The 20,934-nt window shown below is 36.7% G+C and overlaps 2 protein-coding genes across 4 annotated transcripts in view; one reads left to right on the top strand and one right to left on the bottom strand.

The window, feature by feature from the left end:
• The window catches only part of Il1rapl1 (interleukin 1 receptor accessory protein like 1), a 1,467,987-nt gene that overhangs the window by 1,035,330 nt on the left and 411,723 nt on the right, over window positions 1–20,934 (top strand). The window lies entirely within an intron of this gene.
• On the bottom strand, window positions 19,967–20,440 carry LOC105742186 (eukaryotic translation initiation factor 1A, X-chromosomal-like). 2 transcript variants are annotated; one of them, XM_023715432.1, is made up of 2 exons: window positions 20,237–20,440; window positions 19,967–20,185 (listed from the first exon to the last, which is right to left on the bottom strand). In XM_023715432.1, exons 1-2 carry the CDS (start codon window positions 20,438–20,440, stop codon window positions 19,994–19,996), a joined length of 396 nt encoding a protein of 131 aa, XP_023571200.1. In that variant the 3' UTR covers window positions 19,967–19,993. The 2 variants fall into 2 exon arrangements, with proteins under 2 accessions (XP_023571200.1, XP_023571199.1); XM_023715431.1 differs by having other exon boundaries at window positions 19,967–20,440.

Raw genomic sequence — 20,934 nt, 5'->3', positions numbered from 1 at the left:
ATATTTACATATTTTGTATGGGGTCTCACTATGCAGCTCAGACAAATAGTGATCCTCCTGTTTTCAGTCTCCTCAGTGCTGGGATTACAGGCATATGCCACCTCAGCAAGACTAGGGGCCAGACCGGCATAGCATGTGGTGCCACAGATTGAACCCGAACCCTGGTCTCTGCGCTTGCCTAAGCAGGTGCTTAGTCTGCTGCACTATCTCGTTGGTCTTTGAATATATATTTAAAAATATTTAATGAATCCAAACTGCTTCTTCAATATTTCATCCTCTATTACTATCTTAAAGGCAATGTAAAGAACATTAAATGAATAATTCCTTAAGCAACAGTTTGCATATGAGATAAATAAAACATAATATTAAACCATAACAGATCATTACTCTTAATTATGATAAACAACCAGGGCTAACAAAGTTTTTGCTTCAACCTCAAATAGAAGAGTTGACAGATAAGTTGCATTTAAAAATAGGAGAAACAAGATCAGTTTCATTCCATACTCACACTTTCTGTGTATGGCATTCTTTTAATGAGATCTTAAAATAAATAGTGTAACGTTTCAAGATAAAAAAGAGAGAATTCATTATCATTAATCATACTCACATTAAGATAGATAGATTGAGATCATAAATAATTTTCCCCACTTTTCTACCACCTTTGAATACAAGTGACAACCTTGCTCCATTTCAAGTGAAATCATTTGTTCACTTAGTATTTCTTGTCTGACAAATGAAAGCTGAAAAGAAACACAAGCCCTTTATTTCACATGTTTGTGGCTTACACCAATACAGTGAGGACTTAAAGCATTTTAAATGTTTTATTTCTTATGCTTCTAATTTTATCCTTCTAGGGAACACTAATGCATGCAAAACCAGTTTACATAATCTGATTTAAGCTTTTTATTTATTAGACAGATTTTCAGTGTCATTTTCCTTTTATCTGAACATTATATGGAGGTTGTACAGGTTTACACTCTTGCAAAAGAACTAAATTAGGTTTAAATTTGGCTGTCTGAATAACCTCATGAATTAGACAAAAAGTATGCTCTGCTTACCTATATGTTAAAACAGTGTATGTAATATAACAGTTTCACAATATGTTGTGCCAGTGATGGTGAATGTTTTAGATTTCAATGATATAGTCTCTTGAAATATATGTGCCATATATTTGCTACCGCTGTGTTATGATTTTAGGTGAATACCTCTATTACAAACATTTTAAACATAAAATTAGAAAGAAAATGTATGTATCAGCACAAAGGCTTTACTCATTTAGCTCCCATTTTAAAAGTATATTTTTCTATCAATTTTAACTTTATGTTATTCATTTCAGATGCACGCTTTTTGAACTAGGCCTTTACATTTGAGGAGCTAATATCTCTTTAGCAGTTCTTTTTTTTTACTTAGGACAAGTGGTACAGGGGGTACAGGGTCTCACTACTTAGATTCGCACTCATAGTGATCCTCCTGCTTACAGCCTACCAAATGCTGGGATTACAGGCGCATGCCACCACACCCAGTCTCAATTGTCTTCTCAGTGTCCCCCAGAGCCAGAGCCAGCACAGCAGGCCTGAGGATCGAACCCTGGCCCTTGCATTTGGCAAGGCAGGTGCTTTAATTTATCTGCTGAGCTATTTGGCCCGCCCTTTCAGTTCTTTATATATTGTAGACATCAGCCCTTTGTCTGAGGAGTAGCAGGTAAAATCTTTTTTCTCTTCTGTAAGTTGTCTCTTCACTCTGTTGGTAGTTTCTTTTGCTAGGAAGAAAGCTTTTCAATAAGATAAGATTCCAATTGTTGAATTTGGCAATATTTCTTGTGCATTTGCAAATTCATTCAGGAAGTCTTTGCCTTCACCTATGTCTCCTATAGTTTTTTTCTATTCTGTATGCCAGCAGATTAAGTGTTTCTGTTTTAATATTTAAATTGTTGCTCCATTAAAATTTTAGTTTAATGCATGGTGAGAGACATGGGTCTAGATCCAATTTTCATCACATGGGAAGTCAATTTTTCCAAAACCTTTTATTAAAGAGGCATCCTTCCAGTGAAGGTGTTTGGATGCTTTGTCAAAGGTATGGTAGCTGAATGTGCATGAAGTTATTTATGCATATTCTGTTCTATTTCATTGATCCTCAGGTCTTTTATTTTCCAGTACTGTACTGTTTTAATCATAGTAGCTTTGGAGTATAAATTAAAATCAGGGATTATGATGCTTCCTGTCTTGTCTTTGTTCCCAAGAATTGCTTTTGTTATTCTAGGTTTTTTCTGGTTCTGTATGACTTCGTTGTTTTTAATGATTACATCTTCTCTGCTAAAGTTCTAAATAATAGCTCTGGATATACAAACGCATTCATCCATTTTTTGAAAGCAATTCAAACAAAATGAAATAATTTTAAATAGGCTGTATAAGTAACATTTTGTGAAAAATTATTTCAAAAGAAGTAGATTATCACTATGCAGCTAAGTAACGAAGAAGTCCATTGAGAAATAAATGGTATGGATATTGAATGAAATAATCTATTTGCTTGATTCTTTAAAGGTTTCTCAAAACGTTATTATAAAGTTGTGGAGGTTTCTTTGTTTGTTTGTTTGCAGAACCAGGGATTGAACTTAGGCCCTTGTGCTTGAGAGGCAAGCGCTTATTCTACTGAGCTATCTCCCTGGCCAAAATTTTTATTTTCAGTATGTAGATGAAAATTCTTTAAACTGAGTTGACTGTTACAATACTGTAATCCATCTATTGGAATTCTTCACCTGTAAAATATAACAGTACTTATATATTTGTAGATTTTTGAATCCATGTACTTTCTATAGAAATGGAAACGTACTTTTTATTGGAAAGTTTTAAGAAAAAGAAACAGGAGCAAATTATTTCCTATATCAATGGAAAACTTTTAATAGTGCAGATTTTTTCCTAGGTTGAAGTAATGCTTATGTTTATGGGGGGAATTTTAAATATATTTGGAAGAATTATGATCTCAGTCAATTCTTAAGAATAAGTTATCTTTTTACTTTGATTAATTATAACTAGCATAAAATGCCATTTCAACTATACTTAAATGTATAGATCTTTGACTTTTATTACTTTCATGTCTTTGTGCATGGTTTCATTTTATTATCAAGTAGAAAGTTTGGTCTACTGACTCTGATTTATTGTAATTAATCTCGCTTTGCAAATATCTTAGTGATCTTTCTGACACTGTTCAAAATCCATTCTTACTGTATGATTAAATTCCTTAGCAAAGCATTTTAGACAGAAACTAGTGAGGTACTAAGTTCATTCCATTTTCATATTTTTTCTTTGCATTACATTTTGGGAACTTTCCATCTGAGAAGCAAATTTCTTTGCCTGTGCCAAGTCTACTGATAAGCTCATCAAAGGTAATCTCCAACTCAGAGTGTTTAATTTTCTTTTTCTTGGGGAGGGGACTGCTGGGGATCAAACTCAGGACTTTGTGCAAGTCAGGCAGGCAGTGAACGTACTGAGCTATGCCTCTGGCCCCTGTTTCAGAGTTCTGACCCTGCGTTTAGATTCTTTCTTAAAGACTTACTTCTATTTACTGTTCTCAGTTCTTTAATGTTTTCTAATTTTTCCATTAGTGTCACTAATATACTATTCCTCCTTTTTATACCTTAAAAGATTTGTTGAAAGTTAGGTGTTTTTTAGTGAGTCCCGACCGAGAAGATTCATTTTTTTTTCTTTAAATGTATTTGGTCATTGTATGGTCTTACTATGCAGCTTGGACTCATAGTGATCCTCCTAGTTTCAGCCTCACCAGCACTGGGATTACAGGTGTGCACCACTATACCAGACAGTGTAGCCAAATCAGCATGCCCAGGGAGTCGTGCTGGGGAAGAGCTTGCCTAAGCTTGCCTAACAATGCGCTTTACTCCACTGAGCTATCTCTTTATTTTTTTGTTCCATAAATAGCAGTAACCTTCATTTTCATCCAATTTTAAAAAAAATCTCTCCAGTTCATTTATTCTTCTAAAAGAACTCCTCAGATTGAGTGTTCATCTTTTATTGCTTTCGACTGCAATCTGTTATAATTTTAGGGGGCAATTAATAACATGATGTTTAAAAATAGGAGGGGGGAAGCATTATGCAATCTTAAAATCTCAGGGCTTTGGTGGTCTTGTGTCTCTTGACTATACCATGCACAAGAGCTTCTTAGTTTTCTGGGGGTGTTTGTTTGGTGCTTTCCTTTTTTCCATTTGTGCAAAACAAGAGGAACACAGGAAGCTAAAGTTTTGGAAAATGCTCTACTTTCTGGTGAGCTAAAACCTACAAAAAGCTGTTTTTCCCTGGTGAACAGGGCTTTGTTATGGAGAACATTTATATTCAGGACAAATTTGTAAAGTCTTATTTTTCCCTCCCCTCTGCCAGAACCACACTAGGATTTGTATTGGTTGACCTTGTGAGAACAGGGGCAACAGGGTTACTGGAAACCCAGAAAACTGTAGAAGTGCCTAGGAATTTGTGATTCTTACTGTAATCCACATTCAGCCTCCCATAATACTTCAAAAATCACCATTTAAACGTTCCCATACATATGCTTTGTTAGGTAACCTGATCTTCTAGGCTAGATTCTGGATTAATTAACCACACATTTCAGGGTAAAAATTGGCTTTGTACCTTTAGTTCTCTGAGCAATTCAGAAAAAGTCAATGTTTTTCAGTTTGTTTGACTTTTCCTTGTAAGAGTGACTTCTAAGCTCTTTACATGTAATTCTTGGGTGGTCTTTTGAACTGCTAGATAAATTTAGCAAAATTCCATCACACACTGAATCACTAATCTGTAGAGTTGAAAGTAGAAAAGACAAAACAAGTAGACAAGTAGCCTGTTCTGTTACTAAAAGAAATGTATCACCTACCCTTGTAAACTCTTGGAGGAAAGGGTTCAGAATTATAATAAGCAATAGAAATACAATTAGAGGTCTCATTTCGGGTGGACTCAGTGGTTTAGTCTGATAACATTGTCCATTCAATATCAATTCTAACACTTCTTTGGCTAGTTTCCATAGAGGCTGAAACTATTCTTAGCCAGAAAGGAAACACTACCAGCCTTCTAGGCCCATTATAAAAATTGCCTTAAACTGACTGCTCCCTGGTAGAGAATGTATAGAATTGTGTATATATTCTCAAGTGGCATAAATTTATCCACTCACTTCTTAGAATACTTAAATCTATACTATGATCTGTGTAAGTTTCCTAAAGGCTACAAGTTTTAGCCTGAGACAGTAATGGCTTTGTCCCCCTAACATGATGTTGACTTAAAATAGCATGCCATGGGCTTTCTTCAAAACTTACCTCAAAAATCATTGATGTGTATCTGCAATTAACACAAAACTGGTTACTGAAAATGAGCCATGTGTATATTCATGTACAGAAATATACTAACCATGCTTATTAACCAGCCCTTTCTGTTTTCCACAGTATTTTCTTCTTATCAAATAATGAATTTTAAAGCTTTATAAATCAACAATTGAAATCACCCTTTGCTACTGATATTAGAGAAGCAAGGTGGGTTAGGAAATCTACCTAGAGGTTAACCCTTCTGGCAATGAAACTGAGAAACCCCCTTAATTGAGCCTGCCAGACCACCTGTTAAATTTGGATAATTCACATGCAGTGTTTCCCATTAATTCATGCCAGGCACGAATCTCATTCTAAATGAGGCATGTTATAAAACATTTGGATTAGAAATAAAGCTATTATAACCATATGCCTGTATTTTAATGTACTTTTAAGCAACATTGTATTATCATTCCAAATTTTTAAAGACACTTTCTCTGACCTACAGAGATTTTTGTCCACATGTAAATGAAGGAAAAGGGCTAAGGGAACCATGTTCAAGTAATTACAAACTTGAAGTCTGAAGAACCTTGAACTTACAGTTTTCGGACATTCCACTGATGAAATCATTTCAGATAGAGAACTTCCTTCCATCAGCCCAAAGTTAGGGAAAGATATGCAGAATAGTTGTTCAGGTGTATCCTCAATTCTTGTGCCTGCCAAGTGCCCTTCTCCCTACACCATAAAGAAATGGCTAGCAGGGTCTTCCATAACACCTGAAATGTACTTCAAACTTCAGTGCAGTTCTTATTACACTATAACCTTCCCGTGTGCACATCAGTCTTCTTCAGTGCTTCCAGTACCATGAGAACATATTGAAATCAACTTTATAATGAGTCATTGCTGCATGCTTCCAAACCTTGTAGTTGAACCTGACATATACTTGGTATTTGGTGGGGTTATTCCATCGGTAATTGAAAAATTTAATGACTCATATGTAAGTCACACTTCACCTTTTTTAAGGAAAAGCATTTAAGAAGGAGGAAGAAAGTTAGGGAGAGAGGAGTAAAGGGCAAATGTAACCTGGCCAAGCTGAGCACTGCAGGAATAGGCACTCAATAAGCAAGTTAAATAAATCCACTCTCTTCCTTGTATGATATAACTTGTTTTGCTGGAAAATAAAAGCAGGAACCACTTGCTATGTAATTGCATGGTTTGCTCAGATTGTGGATTAGGCATGTAAATGGGGAATTGTCCCTCCAAGGTAATCCTTAGGTATGATCATCTACCTCCCTCAAGCCAGTGATAACATGGAGCAAAGTAGAAAGCAGAGCTGAAAGGCTGTTTCCCCTAATGGGAACATGGAGATAATGTGTCCATTCGCTGCCACCAGAATTTCCAACACTGAGGTGAGAACAATCAATATTTGACTGAAATGAATTAGGAAGGAAGTTGATTTTCTCTTTATCACTGTATGATTTCCAATAGAAAGAAAAATAAGCGTTACACATTTAAGTAGGTTAATTCCAACTAATATACTCTAGAGAACTATAGCTTAAGATCAAAGTTGAATGTATGTTATGGAAAGTATAGGTTTGAGGAAGGAGAAAATGGTTCAAATTAAAAAAAACTATTTTTTCCACAGCGAAAAGGTCCTTTATTTACACTTCGGTGAGGTTAGGATAGATCCACAGCTACTTTCTCTTAATTTGTTGAGAATAAAAGTTTGTACTAATATTGTTTAGACAAAATATTATGTTTGCATCTTGTCCCCTAAATAACTACTACTAACAACAATATGCAATGTATTAATTGTTGGAACCATCCTACTAACCTGTTTTGATACTGTTTCATTGCTATTTCATCTTTTTTTCCTCATTAAAATGAATTTTAAAAAATCCAAAAACCATTTTTACAAATACAGGTACTGGGGCTGGGTAGATAGCTCAGTAGAATAAGCACCTGCCTGGCAAGTGCAAGGTCCTGAGTTCAATCCCTGGTACCGCAAAACAAACAAACTAACTAACAAACAAATATAGGTACTGAATGGCCCTTAGAATGGTGGATTTCTTTTTTTATATTTTTTAGGGAAGGGTCTACAGGGTGTTCAGGGTCTCACTTCTAGATTAGACTCATAGTGATCCACCTGTTTACAGCCTCCCAAGAGATGGGATTACAGGCTCACACCACCACTCCCAGTCTCAATTGCCCTCTCAGTGTGCCCCAGGGGTGGAGCCAGCATGGCAGGTCCAGGGATCAAAACTCGGCCCCTGTGTGTGCTTGCAGGTGCTTTAATCCACTGAGCCACTTGGCTGGCTCTGAATGGTGGATTTCAACTCAGACTCTGAATCAAAAATGCTTAGAGTGCTTTCAATTAATACATATAAATACCCAAACTGAACCTTCAATAAACTTCATTTAATATGAAGAAACTTCACCCTTTAAAAAAAAATATATATATATTTTTTCAGAACCGGGGATTGAACTCAGACCCTTGCACTTGCCAGTGAAGTGCTTATTCTACTGAGCCAACTCCACGGCCCCCAATAAAGCATTCTTTAATTAAGTTGAACACTAAGATACTGGGTTTATCAACCAATTGATGCCTGCAATGAAGAATGTAACTCATGATCTATTCAGATATTTACTTATTTATTTATTTATTTATTTCTGTGTTTAGGACAGGGTTATAGGGTCTACGGGGTCTCACTACGGAGATCGGACTCATAGTAATTCTCCTGTTTTCAACCTCCCAAGTGCTGGGATTACAGCGTGTGCTGCCATGTCCAGTTTCAATTGCCATGTCAAACATGCCCCAGGGGCAGGGCTGGCCCAGCATGCTGGAATCAAACCCAGGCCTCTGCATCATTTTGAAAAACACGAATTTGCTAGCAAATCAACTGGTGTCTACATACAAATGGTCCCTGATTTACAATGGTTCAGCTTGATTTTTCAGTGTTACAATAGTATAGAATCAGTATGCATTTAGTAGAAATACATTTAGAATGTTGGATGTTGACTTTCTTCTGGGCTAGCACCAGGCAACATGATATCATCTGGCAATGCAAATAAAATCTAAAAGTAGAATCACTATTACTCATACATGAATATTTAAATGATATCACAAAGTATATTGATCCTAAATGTCCATAAAGGATTGTTTGCAGGATCTTCTGAAGAGAGAAAAATATTTAGATGCTCAATTCCCTTATGTTAAATGTCATAATATTTATATATGATCTACCGATCAATCCTATATACTGTAAATCACATGCACATTACTTGTGATATTTAATGTAATGTAAATGGTATATAAACAACTGTACAATATTATTTAAGGAATCATGATAAAGAATAACTGCACCTTTTCAGTATAAGATACAACTTCTGAATATTTAAGATCTATTGTCCATTGTATCCATGTATAAGGAACCCATCAAAGCAAACACCCAACTGTATGTGCCATCATTTTTCTAATCTGTTAGATTTAAATTGGTTCCTTACAGACACTTAAATTTTCTCTCATTGTTCTTTCCATTATTTAACCACACAATTTTTATGATGTTCTACAAAGTCTCTTTCTAGTTAATGACAATCAGAAAAGTAGATGGAAAAGTGTTCATTGTTAGAATTATCATATATAAAATAGTTTTACTTTTTGCAAACATAAAACATGATAAACAGTTCGTGGCCATCTTATTGAAGTGCACCATATGGTGACTGAAAGAATGTATGACTCCAGAAGAATGACTTTGATATAATGCAGTGAGAAATTACCCTACCTCTAAAAATGATTTTTAATAACTTTTATAAAGGTTAAAAGCCATAGAAGGCCAAGGAGATAGTGCAGTGGTGTAAGCATCTGCCAGGCAAGTGCAAGGTCTTGAGTTCGACCCCTGGTATCAAAAAAACACCTTAAACACAATGATGGTACACTACTCTGCCTTAAAGAAGGACAAATTTCAGTCACTTGTAGAAGAATAGATTCAACTCGAGACCCCAATATTAATGAAAAAATCATACACACAAGATTAAGTATAACATGGTTTCTCTTTTATCATAAGTGGAAAGTTCCATAACTGACATCATGATATGGGTCATGTTCGTGAATCAAATGTGGAACATTCCACATGTGATATCATGTTGCCTCCAAAGAAGTTACAGATTTTGGAGCATTTTGATATTCAGATTCTCAGATTACAGTCCTCAACTTGTACATGGAGTATGTATATTTTGTGATATACATACTAATTGCAGTGCTGAGTTTACACACATATAATATTCAATAATGGAACTTAGAAAAAATAGGGCATACAGATGAATGTCTATTTTGTATCTGTGTATTCATGGTGGTTAGGATAGATATATAGTTGCATTCTCTTAATGAATAGAATGATTTGTTCTAATGGTGTTTGTAAATAGGATCTCAAGTCCTCATCTTGTACAGCAATTAACCACTAAGAAGAATAAAAACAAAAAGTTAAAAAAAAGAAATAAAAATGAGTGTTCCTAAATCCTTTCCCAACAGCTGCTGCCTAAAATTGAATTTGTTGATTATTTAGAAAATAGATACTATTTCTGGAAAACCAGGTATAATCTCTGAGGAAACATTTATTTAACTGTTATTGGGGGCAAAATTCAGAGTACCAGTTTTCACTGCATTCCCTTCTTAAAAATCATTTTAAAATTAAAATAAATTGAATATCCTTTCAATTATTTTCATATGAAATAAAACTTAATTTGTTATTTAGACTTCTGTCCCATCTCCAAGATATCCCACCATATATGTGAAAATGTTTACAGTAAAAAAAATCTAGAATCTGAAATACTTCTGGTCTCAAACATTTTAGGTAGCCTATATATCTTAAGTTCAGATTAAAGATTTAATTCTGATTTATGGAAGTTCTTCCTCAATGAAATGTTTCTATTAGATTTCTGAATGAAAAGAAGTAGGATTTCAATTGCAATGCATTAGGTTTTCTGTTTGTTTTTATGTAAGTTTCAGCTCCCTACTGTTTCCCTTATTCAGAGTCACTATCAACTTTGTTTTAGTACTGATATCATTTATACAATAAAAACAGTGCCAGGAAGATAGCTCAGTAGAATAAGCACTTGTCTGCCAGGGTCCTGAGTTCAATCCCCAGTACCCAGGAAAAAAAAAAAAACCCAAAACAGTGAAACTGGGAACTCTGCATCTAGTTATAGTGGCTCTGTGGAAATAAAGATAATTTTAAAGGGACAGTAAAATTGAATGTATACTTAACTCATTATAAACAAGATACGTACATATACTTATGTGTGTGTGTGTGTGTGTGTGTGTGTATTTGTGTTGGGTTTTGTCTTACCTTTGACTTTGGAGAGGCATTTCCTTTTGGTGTACACAATTTTACTTATTGAAAACATAATTAGGCCATGATTTATGAGTTAATTTTTTCTTGTTAAAAGTTGATTTCTTCCAAACTAATCTAAGTTAATGTATTAGAATTGTGAGAAGACAACGTTGTTTCACTTGGGCATTGAGGGACAATTAATATCCTAAAACTTGATGTTGGATTCTTCAAAGGTGACTCATGCTGACTAGAAAGGGGTTGCCACTTTGTGATTTTAAAGCATAGGGAAAAGAGCATTTCATGATCTAGAGGAGTGTAGAAGCTGCAATTAAACATGATTATTGCAAAAACTTAATAAATTAAGTAAAAGAAATATACACTGCTGTCAAAAAATACAAATAAAGGGCTGGTGAGATAGCTCAGCATTCTGAAGCACCTGCTTATTTAAGCTTAGGCAAGTGCAGGGACTGAGGTTCGATCCTGTTACCACATGCATTGCCAGCCTAGCCACCCCATTGTGAGCTGTGCTGGCCACCAAAAAACAACAACAAAAAAGCTCAAATAAAAAATCAACAAACTTTTTTCAAGGTTTGATAACAGCAATTAACAAAAAAAGTGAAGACCCTGTGCCAGGAATCAGAATCAGGAGGAAGAGTAGCAGAAGGAATTATCATGCCCTTGACTTTAGAGGCAAATACATGGGCAGCGTGGGCCCAATCTCTTACGAATATAAAAATCAAAAAATTGAAAGCAGAATTGACATCACCACTGTGAATAAAAACGAGATGATTGAGGCTCTTTTTCTTGCAATGAATGGAGTTACATTTGGGTTAACAGCTGGTGGCTTTAAAAGTCTCTAGGAAACTTAAGGTACTTCTGGATTCTCATGTCATGCCCTCTCAGGGAGTGTCATCTCTTCATTTTCATGAGTCTAGGCAATTCAGTGCCCTTGCTCTCTTCTTACTACTGTTGCCACTGCAGAAAAAATTCCCCTTATTTTCTACTTGTTCCTTTCATTTACTTTTTTAAGTTTTTTATTCGATTTACTGAGAGAAAAAAAAAGATAAAATAGCAATGAAACAGTTTCAAAAACAGGTTAGTACGACAGTTAACAATAATTAACACATCGCATGTTGTTGTCTTCATAGTAGATTTTTTTTTTTTTTGCGATACCAGGGATTGAACTTAGGACCCTGGGCTTGCCAGGCAAGCACTTATTCTACTGAGCTATCTCCTGGGCCCCCGTAGTAGATATTTAGAGGAGAAGATGTAGACATGAAATCTTGTCTAAACAATATTAATACCAACCTTTCTTCTCATTGAACTCATAGAAAGCAGTTGTATATCTATCCTAACTACTTTGTATATACATATATTTTTTTCACTACAAAATGGTCCTTTGTATCCCCCATTTTTGTTTTGTTTTGTCAGAGATGGGTATGCCATTCCTGTTAGAGAAGCTGTATTTTGAGAAGTCTTTAAAGAGTCTTTTCATACTTGATTCTAGTCCAAATATTGTAGATACTTTAATTCACCAAAATATCCCAATATAGCCCAATAGTCCATAATTGTAGTGAGTTATCGGCACAACTGGCAATTGTCTGAAATTGTTGAATTGAGCCTTTCGCAGCTCAGCATATTAATACAGCTTTACTTTTTATACCTTGTAGTTACACTTTTCTGCTGGATGGTTAAGACAAAGTTAAAGTAAGACCTACATAACAAAAAATGTAACTTTTGCAATCTGATAAGTTCAGTCAAATCCCCTCAGAATTTACCCTAGAACCATGTACAGCACCTTATGCATCTTCTATGAATGTCAGCCTTCTGGATAAGTCATGACCATTGCTTGACCAATTTGCTCTCTGTGAAAGCATGAGAGAATGTTTTCTCTCTAGGTGACTCTCTTTAGCACACTATGCATTGTCAATCACTTTCCTCTGTGGGCTCATAATCTCCTTGATTAGAAAATTTGGAACACCACTTTGTTACAGGATGTCACAGCAGAGGTCCACTTATGTTCTGAGTCCTCACCAACCTTGGAGGGCTAGGGCCAAAATATTGGCTATTGTTTTAATCCATTAATTTGTCTAATTTTTGGTCTTCAAACTTATTTTTAAACATCCAGAAGAGAATCTTACTGATATTATTATCCTGTAACAGAGACAGTTAAACTTAACATCATTATCTGTCTGAATATCACATACTTTAGACATAAAATGAAACTACTATTTTCCAACAACCATGAATGTTCTAAAATTTTAATTCCTATATAATTTTAAAAAGCAATTAAACATTTTTACGCAGATATTTAGAAATGAAGCCATATTGTAGCAGTACTGTAGCCATATTGTAGCACTGCAACCTGCTACATTTTATTTTTCTTGTCCCTCGTTTACTTTTTTTTTTTTTTTTTTTTTTTTGGTGGAACAGGGGATTGAACTCAGGCCCTTGCACTTGCCAGTGAAGCTTTTATTCTACTTAGCCATCTCCCCAGCCCCCTCATTTACTTTTATTACCTTTTTTTACATTCATTTAAAAAGAGTATCACAATAATTGACATGACATTAGAAGCAGTATACACTTAGAAGACCAAAATGAACTGAAAACATTATATCACAGTGATATGTGTGCCTATGTTTGTAGAAGTACAATTTGTGATAGCCAAACCTTGGAAATAACCAAAATGCCCATCACCTGAGGAATGGATGAAAAAGATGTGGAGTTTTGTACAATGGAGTATTACTCCACTATAAAGAAAAATGATGCAACTTGAAGATATATGCAAGTGAAATAAACCAGATACACATGCATAATTATCATATAGTCTCCTTAGTATAAGAACTCAAAAGAAGAAATAAAAATTGAAAGGTATAACACAGTTAAATGGAAAGGAAGCTTGTCTTCTGGATGGCTAACAACCTAAGTTTGCAGACCAAAATTAGAGAAAAAGGAGGGCTGCAAGAAAAGCCAACATTTTGGCCCTAGCCTTCCAAGGTCAATTAAGACTCAGGACATATGAGAACTTGTACTGTAACGTCATGTAACTTGGTAGTGTGCCAAATTTTCTGATCAAGATTATGGGGCCAAGAGGAAAGTGATCGATGATGTAGAGTGTGCCTAAGGAGAGTCACATGGAGAGAAAACATTCTCTCAGGCTTTCACAGAGAGCATGTTGGCCAAGCAATGGCCGTGATTCATCTGCATGGCTGACACTGACAAAGGTTCTACAAACTGAGGTACAGGATCTCAGGATAAATTCTGAGGGGATTTCACTGACCTTATCAGAGCCAAAAGCTACAACTCTTGTTGCATAGGTCCTGCTTTACCTTGCTCTTAACCATCCAGAAGAAAAGTATAAAAACGAAATATAAGAAGTAAAGCCATGGTGCCATATGTTGAGCTGTGGGGTACTCAGGTCAACAATTACTGACACTGCCGGTCAAGAGGAAGACCCAATACTATTATGGACTACTGGACTCTTTTAGAATATTTTGCGGAGTTAACATGCCTATAATATTCAAATAACGGAACTTAACAAAAAAATGGTACATAGATGAATGTCCTTTCGTATCTGTGCATTGAAAGTGGTTAGGATAGATAGTTACATTGTGTTAATGAATAGAATGATTTGTTCTAATGGTGTTTGTAAATAGGATCTCAAGTCCGTATCTTGTACAGCAATTAACCACTAAGAAGAACGTATGCAGTGTGTTAATTATTGAAACTGTCCTACTGATTTGATTTGAAACTGTCTCATTGCTATTTATCAATAAAATTATGGCAAAAATAAAAAAGAACAAAACTACATGAGTTCACTCATTTAAAAAATACATTAAATATTCAATAAAATAAATGCTAAATGCATCAAAGTTAATGAAAGTATCTTATCAGCTCCCAAAAAGAAAAGAAAGAATATCTGCACAAGATAGATAATGACAGTGACATAAAGCTTCTCATCATGCATAACAAAAAATAAGAATGGCTTCAGGAGAGCACTGAGAGCAAAATGTATCAATCTCAAATTCAACGCTTAGCTACTAAACTATTACTAAGAAAATGAAATAAAGAAATTTCCACATACCAAAGAATAAAGACAGTTGTCTGTCAAGAAATTCCCTAGAGGGGAAGGGCTTTTTGAAACAAGAACAAAAGTGGAACCAAAGGAAAGAATCGAATTCAAGCAAAGATTCTGTTTTTGTTTCTCTTGTTTCAGGACAATAACACTTCTGATGAACTATCTATTGTGTTTCCACTAGCTTTCCATTGGTAAAAAATGATGTAAGGAAAAATGTATTTTACTCCCATTTCTTTATGAAACATTACGAAAAGTCAGATAAAGTCAAATTTTTATTTATTTTTATTTTGTTTTTGGCAGAAATGGGGATTGAATTCAGGCCCTTGCCCTTGCCACTGAAGCGCCTGTTCTACTAAGCCATCTCCCCAGGCCCAAAGTCAAATTTTTGACTGATAAAGGTTATGTAGTTTATGGGAGACACAGTAATTAGCAACACTTGTTTGTATTGTGAACTGACACTGAAAAACAGTGTAAAATTCCATGTAAATTTTCTTATTCTTTCCAAAAGCAAGAGCTAGATATTTAAAGCAGTCTGCAGATACTCTCTGTTTGTGTAGGTTACCACAATTTTCTTTCATTTGAAGTTTTTCTTGGCAAACATCTTTCTTATTTTGAAGTGGGATGGCTGTGGACATTTCAAAGGAAATTGAGAGAAAAAAGTAGTACATAGCTGCTGCTGGATGCATTAAGAGACATCATTATTTTCATATAAATGCATATGGAAAAGTAATGAAATAGCCTTTGATTCTAATATGATGTTTCATGTTACTGGACTTAAAATATATATTATACTACATGGTACATAATAAATGTACCACAGTTTCATGTTAAACTTGGAATAAGTAGTGTACTGTCCTGACACATTAAACTTATTTTAAAAACTAAGAATGATTTTTCATTTATTAATTAAATAGATAATGGATAATGAATAGAGATAAACTTAACTACAGTAAAATAGAATAAAACAGAGCCATGAACGGATCAGTGATGTTAAAATGTCAGAGAGGATCATGATCTATCAATTGTATACATATCAGAAAAAACAAATTGAAATCATTTAAATAAAATATTCAAATAAAATTTTGAGAAACATTGATATATTTTTCTCCTGTTGTAAACTAACTTCTATAGAAATGCAATATAATGTCTTATTATTTTAATAACATTAAAATGGTGACTTTTAGAGGATATGTGATATATTATTTTAAGATGAATTCTGCACATAGATCAAATGAACTCTCAGTTGGGTTTATTTATTTTGAATGAGAACATATATGCAATTTGGGAAGAGTTATTAGGACAAAAAGCATTTAGGACTATATCTATTAATACTTTCAACTAAGCAAATAGAGATGTTGCAGTCCTTGGCAATTTCTATGGTGACAACTGAAACTGACCTTCAGAAAGCATTCCCTTATAAGCTTTGTTTTCACTGAACCTTAGTGTCACTTTAAATTGTTTCTGAAAAAATTTATATCCTCACTTCTCCATCAAACCTAAAAAATTGTTTCCAAGGCAATGTGGAAATAGGCCATATTTTCTCACATTCCAGCAGTTGAATGCTTTATATTGTTTACTCAGGTGAGCCCAACTATTGACATTTTCTTACTATAGGTATTAGGATGGAACCTTGAATATGATATAGGAACTAGTATAAAAACTAGTTTTGGCTGGTGTTTGTTTGGCAAAACTGTAGCCTGAGTGTTTTTCTCTTATATGGAGACCATTCTTTCTGTGTACCTCTTTATATAATCATGACTCCCATTCCTGAGAGCATAAGGAACTTGCCCAAGAAAAAATGTCTAGGAAAAAATCATGGTTTACCCAAGATATATTAGCATTCATCCTTATTTACAGGATGAGAACAAAAATACCCCACATTTTGAGCATGTTAATTTATGTAAAGTACAAAATCCAAATAAATAGTACAGGATTTAAAAGTCTAACTATTTCATTATACTACCTCAACTTACACTGTTAGGTCAGCAGCAAGATCCAATTAGTTTTCACATCATGATCAAGAACCAGAAATACAATTCAAAAATCCTGAGAGTAGCCATCCTCTTTCTCTTTATATTGTAGAAGTAAAAAGAGGGCACCTAAAATGAAAATTCACAATTGCCTTGCAGCTATGTACGAGTCATGTTAAAATATCTGTCAATGAAAGATCAACTGAGACATGTTACAATTTGATCAAAGTCCCCTAATTAGCATATCCCCAAGGAAAGGTTAAATTACTGACTTTGTGAAAAGAAATGACACAACTAAACGTAAGCCTCTAATTTAAAACTTGTTATAATGATAAACTACTTTGTATTATGGTATGTGATGGTATTTAAATAAGTCTTAATATGACCCACAGTGTGGAAATATGTGAAACAATAGGTTTTATAGCTTGGTGAGGACATAACAATGTCACTATCATATTGAATGATAGAATGGCTATTACCTGGTCCATCAGACATATGTATTATTAATAGAAAGTAAACTGGATATGAGCCTTAAAATGTGTGGCTGGTATCCAAAACTGTAAGATTTATATTTTAGAAGATTCTTTTTTTAAAATTTTAATTTATTAATACGTTCATAGTTCACGCAGCTTACAGTCACGTTGGTCACATGTACATGCTATAGCTTTCTAATTCCCTCTTCCTTCCCTTCCCCTCCCTCCTCCAAGTCCTCAGTCCCACCTTCATCCCTGTTGGTCCTACTAGCCCTGGCTCACGTTATAGCCTGTGGTGTCTACACCAGCTGACGTCACTAGGCTGCTGTATGCGGCACGTCTAGTCTGCTTACTTCCCTCTTCCTCATGCTTTTTTCTTCAAACTACTTCAAAGAAAAAAAAAACAAAACTACTTCCATACTGCAAGAAATTCACATCCCTGTCTGCTTCCACCCATCATTTTTCTTTGAGCACTGCCTCACTCCAAACATCCCACACATTAGCTTTGCAGGACACATTTGAGACACAGGAATGTCACCTCCACTTTCTTGTTACTCTTGTGACCTCATAGCTCCCAAGAATAAATGAACTTTTCTACATAATCACATCAGGTTTTGGGGGCTAAAATTCACAAATGAACTTTTGCAGCACAACCTGAACCACAGCAGCACTTCCTCTCCATTTTAGTGTTGTAACAACATCCTGAAAGAATACATTTTTTCTACAGTCACGCAGTTTTATACCTAAAATTAGCAATTTCATGTAATATGTATAACATATATAGGCCATAGTAAAATGGCCTTACCTCTGTCTGAATCATTTTTCAAAAGAAAGCTAATAATCTTTTATTAAAACCTGTGGAGGGGTCGGGGAGATGTCTCACTGGAATAAGCGCTTCCCTGGCAAGCACAAGGACCTGAGTTCAATCCCCGGTTCTGCAAAAAAGAAAAAAAAAACCTGTGCAAATTTTAATTTGATGTTACTTACACTTAAACAAACAAGATCCAACACAGTAAGACATGTCTTTGACTCCACACCCATGTTCAAAGAGAAGACTTTAAGACAAAAAAAAGCTGTCTCTGTGTGCTCAACATAGAAATTCGAATAGCAGACCAGGTAGGAGCTGAGATTTTTTTTTTTCCTATCTGGTGCTTTATAATTAACTTTACTCTCAGAACAAAATGTACTAGTAATTAGTACCTTCCATCGTGCGACTCTGCATTAAGTTATCATAGTTTTCTCTGCTTGCTTTCTGAGGCTCTGTCACTGTTCAGGGAAGCTTCCTCCATCTTGCCTGGAGACCCAGCACCAGCACTCATACCGGCTCCTGGAAGTGATGCTCCTTCTTACGCATACACAAACTCACACCGAACAATGAGTTCCAGCTTGCAAAAGGGTTTATTTTTTGCGCTTGTCCAAGAAGTCTTATTTCACAATTAATCCATACCTTTTTATACATATTTTTTCCATCTAGAGAGCAATACAAGTTCACCTGTTGCAATTTACTACTCTCCTTTCCCCTCCCCCTTCGTTTTTAACCACGATGTAATCTTCCATTAATACAAAGGCTAACACTCTTATTCTAAGTGTCAGCAAATTTTGGGGTGGGGAGGGAAAGAGAATAGGCTTCTTGAACATTTAGGTTTAGAAAGTATAGAAAGGTGAGTAGAGAGGTTGATACCGATGTCCTACGCTACAAAACTTCATCACTGGGTGAAACTACAGCGTACTTTATTTTTCAGGGTAGCTCTCTTCCATTCCAAAGCTAGAGACCATTTTTGTTTCTTCCCAGTCCTGTCCTGAAGACTGAACCTCGGGCCTTTTCACTGAGCTGTACCCCAGTCCTTAGTGAAATGTTTATAAAGCACGCACAACTGCCACTGCACCAATGACTTCTGAAAATAACGTTTTCAAGCAACTATTTCTGTTTTGTAAAAAGAGCCTATATACATACGACCAACCAGTATTTTCTTGTTTGGGGAGTTTTCCATGCACAGCAATTAAGAACACAAAATGCCTCAACAACTGTACCAATACTAAGTGGGTGCCACCTAGTGTTTAATTTCTACAATAACCTTGCAAATTTAAAACTATTAAAACCCAGGTTCTAAAAACTACATTTGGGGAATGCTTTCCCAGTCCATACATATATGATGGCAAAGTACAATCACGAAAACAATGTAATGATATCAAAATTAGTATGAGTAGCCACATGAAATTAATATATGGAAAATAAGCCTACTATTTTCAAAAATTCAAACGCAGGTTTAGGCTCCTTTAAATTGTCCAGAAGGCCGGGGAAACAACTCAAGGGCATAAGCGTCTGCCCGCGCTGGCACAAGGTTCCCAGTTCAACCCCGGTTAACAAAAACCCGTATGGAGAACGGGACGGAACACGTGGGTCATGGAACACACAGCCGGCTCCGCACAGCCAACACGTCAGTCCATGTCAGGGCTGGCCCCCAAATGAACATAAGGTGAACGGCTCGTTAGCAACACCGTTTAGTTCCGGGAGGCCGGGAGGCCTGGAGTCCACAAAGCCGGGAGGCCAGGAGGCCAGAAGTCCCCGAAGCCGGGAGTCCGCGAAGCCGGGCGGCCGGGCGGGCGGCCGGGCGGCCGGGCGGGCGGGCGGCCGGGCGGGCCGCGGAAGCTGCGCGGTCTTCCATCCGCAGCTAGGTCGCCTCACAAGGCCAGAGGGCGCTCCGCAGGCAGCCGGGAAGACAGCTCGCACAGAAGCCAGCCTGCAACCGGAGCGCACCGCCACGCTGCGTGCAATGGGCCTCGCGCGCCCCCAGAGGCCCCCGCCCCGGCCGCCGCGGAGCCTGCCAGGCCGGCGCGGCCTCGACTCACAGGTAGTTAAGGTCGTCGTCGACGTCCCCGATGTCGTCAAACTGGATTTCGTCGTCGTCTCCGGGGCCAAAGGTGGGGCCAAAGATGTCGGTCTCGTTGATCTTCGCGTGCTCGGGCAGCTCGCCATACTCCTTCAGGCTGCGCGCCTCTTCCGCATTGTACCTGAGGATCACGTCGGCCTTGTTGTCCTGGTAGTCGCGGAGGCCGACCAGGATGATGTCGGCGGCGTTGATCCACACCTTCTTGCGCAGCTTCCCGCGGATGTGACACACCCGCTTCACGCCATCGAAGCACATCGCCTCCAGCAGTCCTTTCCCCAGCATCTTGATGACCTGCGCGTATTCCTGCCCCTCTTCTTTGAACACCAGTTCTCTCTTCTCACAGTCATTCTCATTCTTACCCCGGCGTCTATTTTTGCCTCCTTTACCTTTATTCTTCGGCATGGTGGTTAAGATGGCCTCTCAGCTTCTCTTCTTCCCGGGTGGTTGTGGCGCGGTGTGGCGTGACACGGTGCGGTGTGACGTGATGTGACGTGACGTGACGTGACGTGCGACTCTAAGGGGCGCGATGGGTGCCGCAAAGGGTCATGCGGGACGGCCCAGCGCCGGAGGCCAAGCAGCGTTTGCGCAAGAGTCCGGAGACCTGGCTGTACCTAGAAGATTCTTTAGCTATGTAATGGGACAGTTGATAATCAAATGGATCTTTATTGTTGAAAGCTAGCTAAACTTTGTGGTCCTGAACCCATAGTGTATGCATGTGTATTTCTTTCATGGTGCTTAAATTCTGCTTTGTTTGAAAAACAAGTAAGCAATCTAAAAAGCATGTGTTTTCGTTATTCATATAACAGCAAGTGTGAGCAATTTTTCTTTCTGTGTCTGGCTTATTTCATTTAAAATTATGGTTTCTGGTTTCATACATTTTTTCTACAAATGACATG

Source organism: Octodon degus, unplaced genomic scaffold (genome assembly GCF_000260255.1).
Source record: "Octodon degus isolate 3935 unplaced genomic scaffold, OctDeg1.0 scaffold00041, whole genome shotgun sequence".
NCBI classification, from domain to species: domain Eukaryota; kingdom Metazoa; phylum Chordata; class Mammalia; order Rodentia; family Octodontidae; genus Octodon; species Octodon degus.
Note: the sequence above shows the minus strand (reverse complement) of the source record. Positions and strands in the feature narration are given on the sequence as shown.

Coding starts and splice junctions, on each gene's coding strand:
- LOC105742186 (XM_023715431.1), bottom strand. CDS start 20,440: ATGCCGAAGAATAAAGGTAAAGGAGGCAAAAATAGACGCCGGGGTAAG.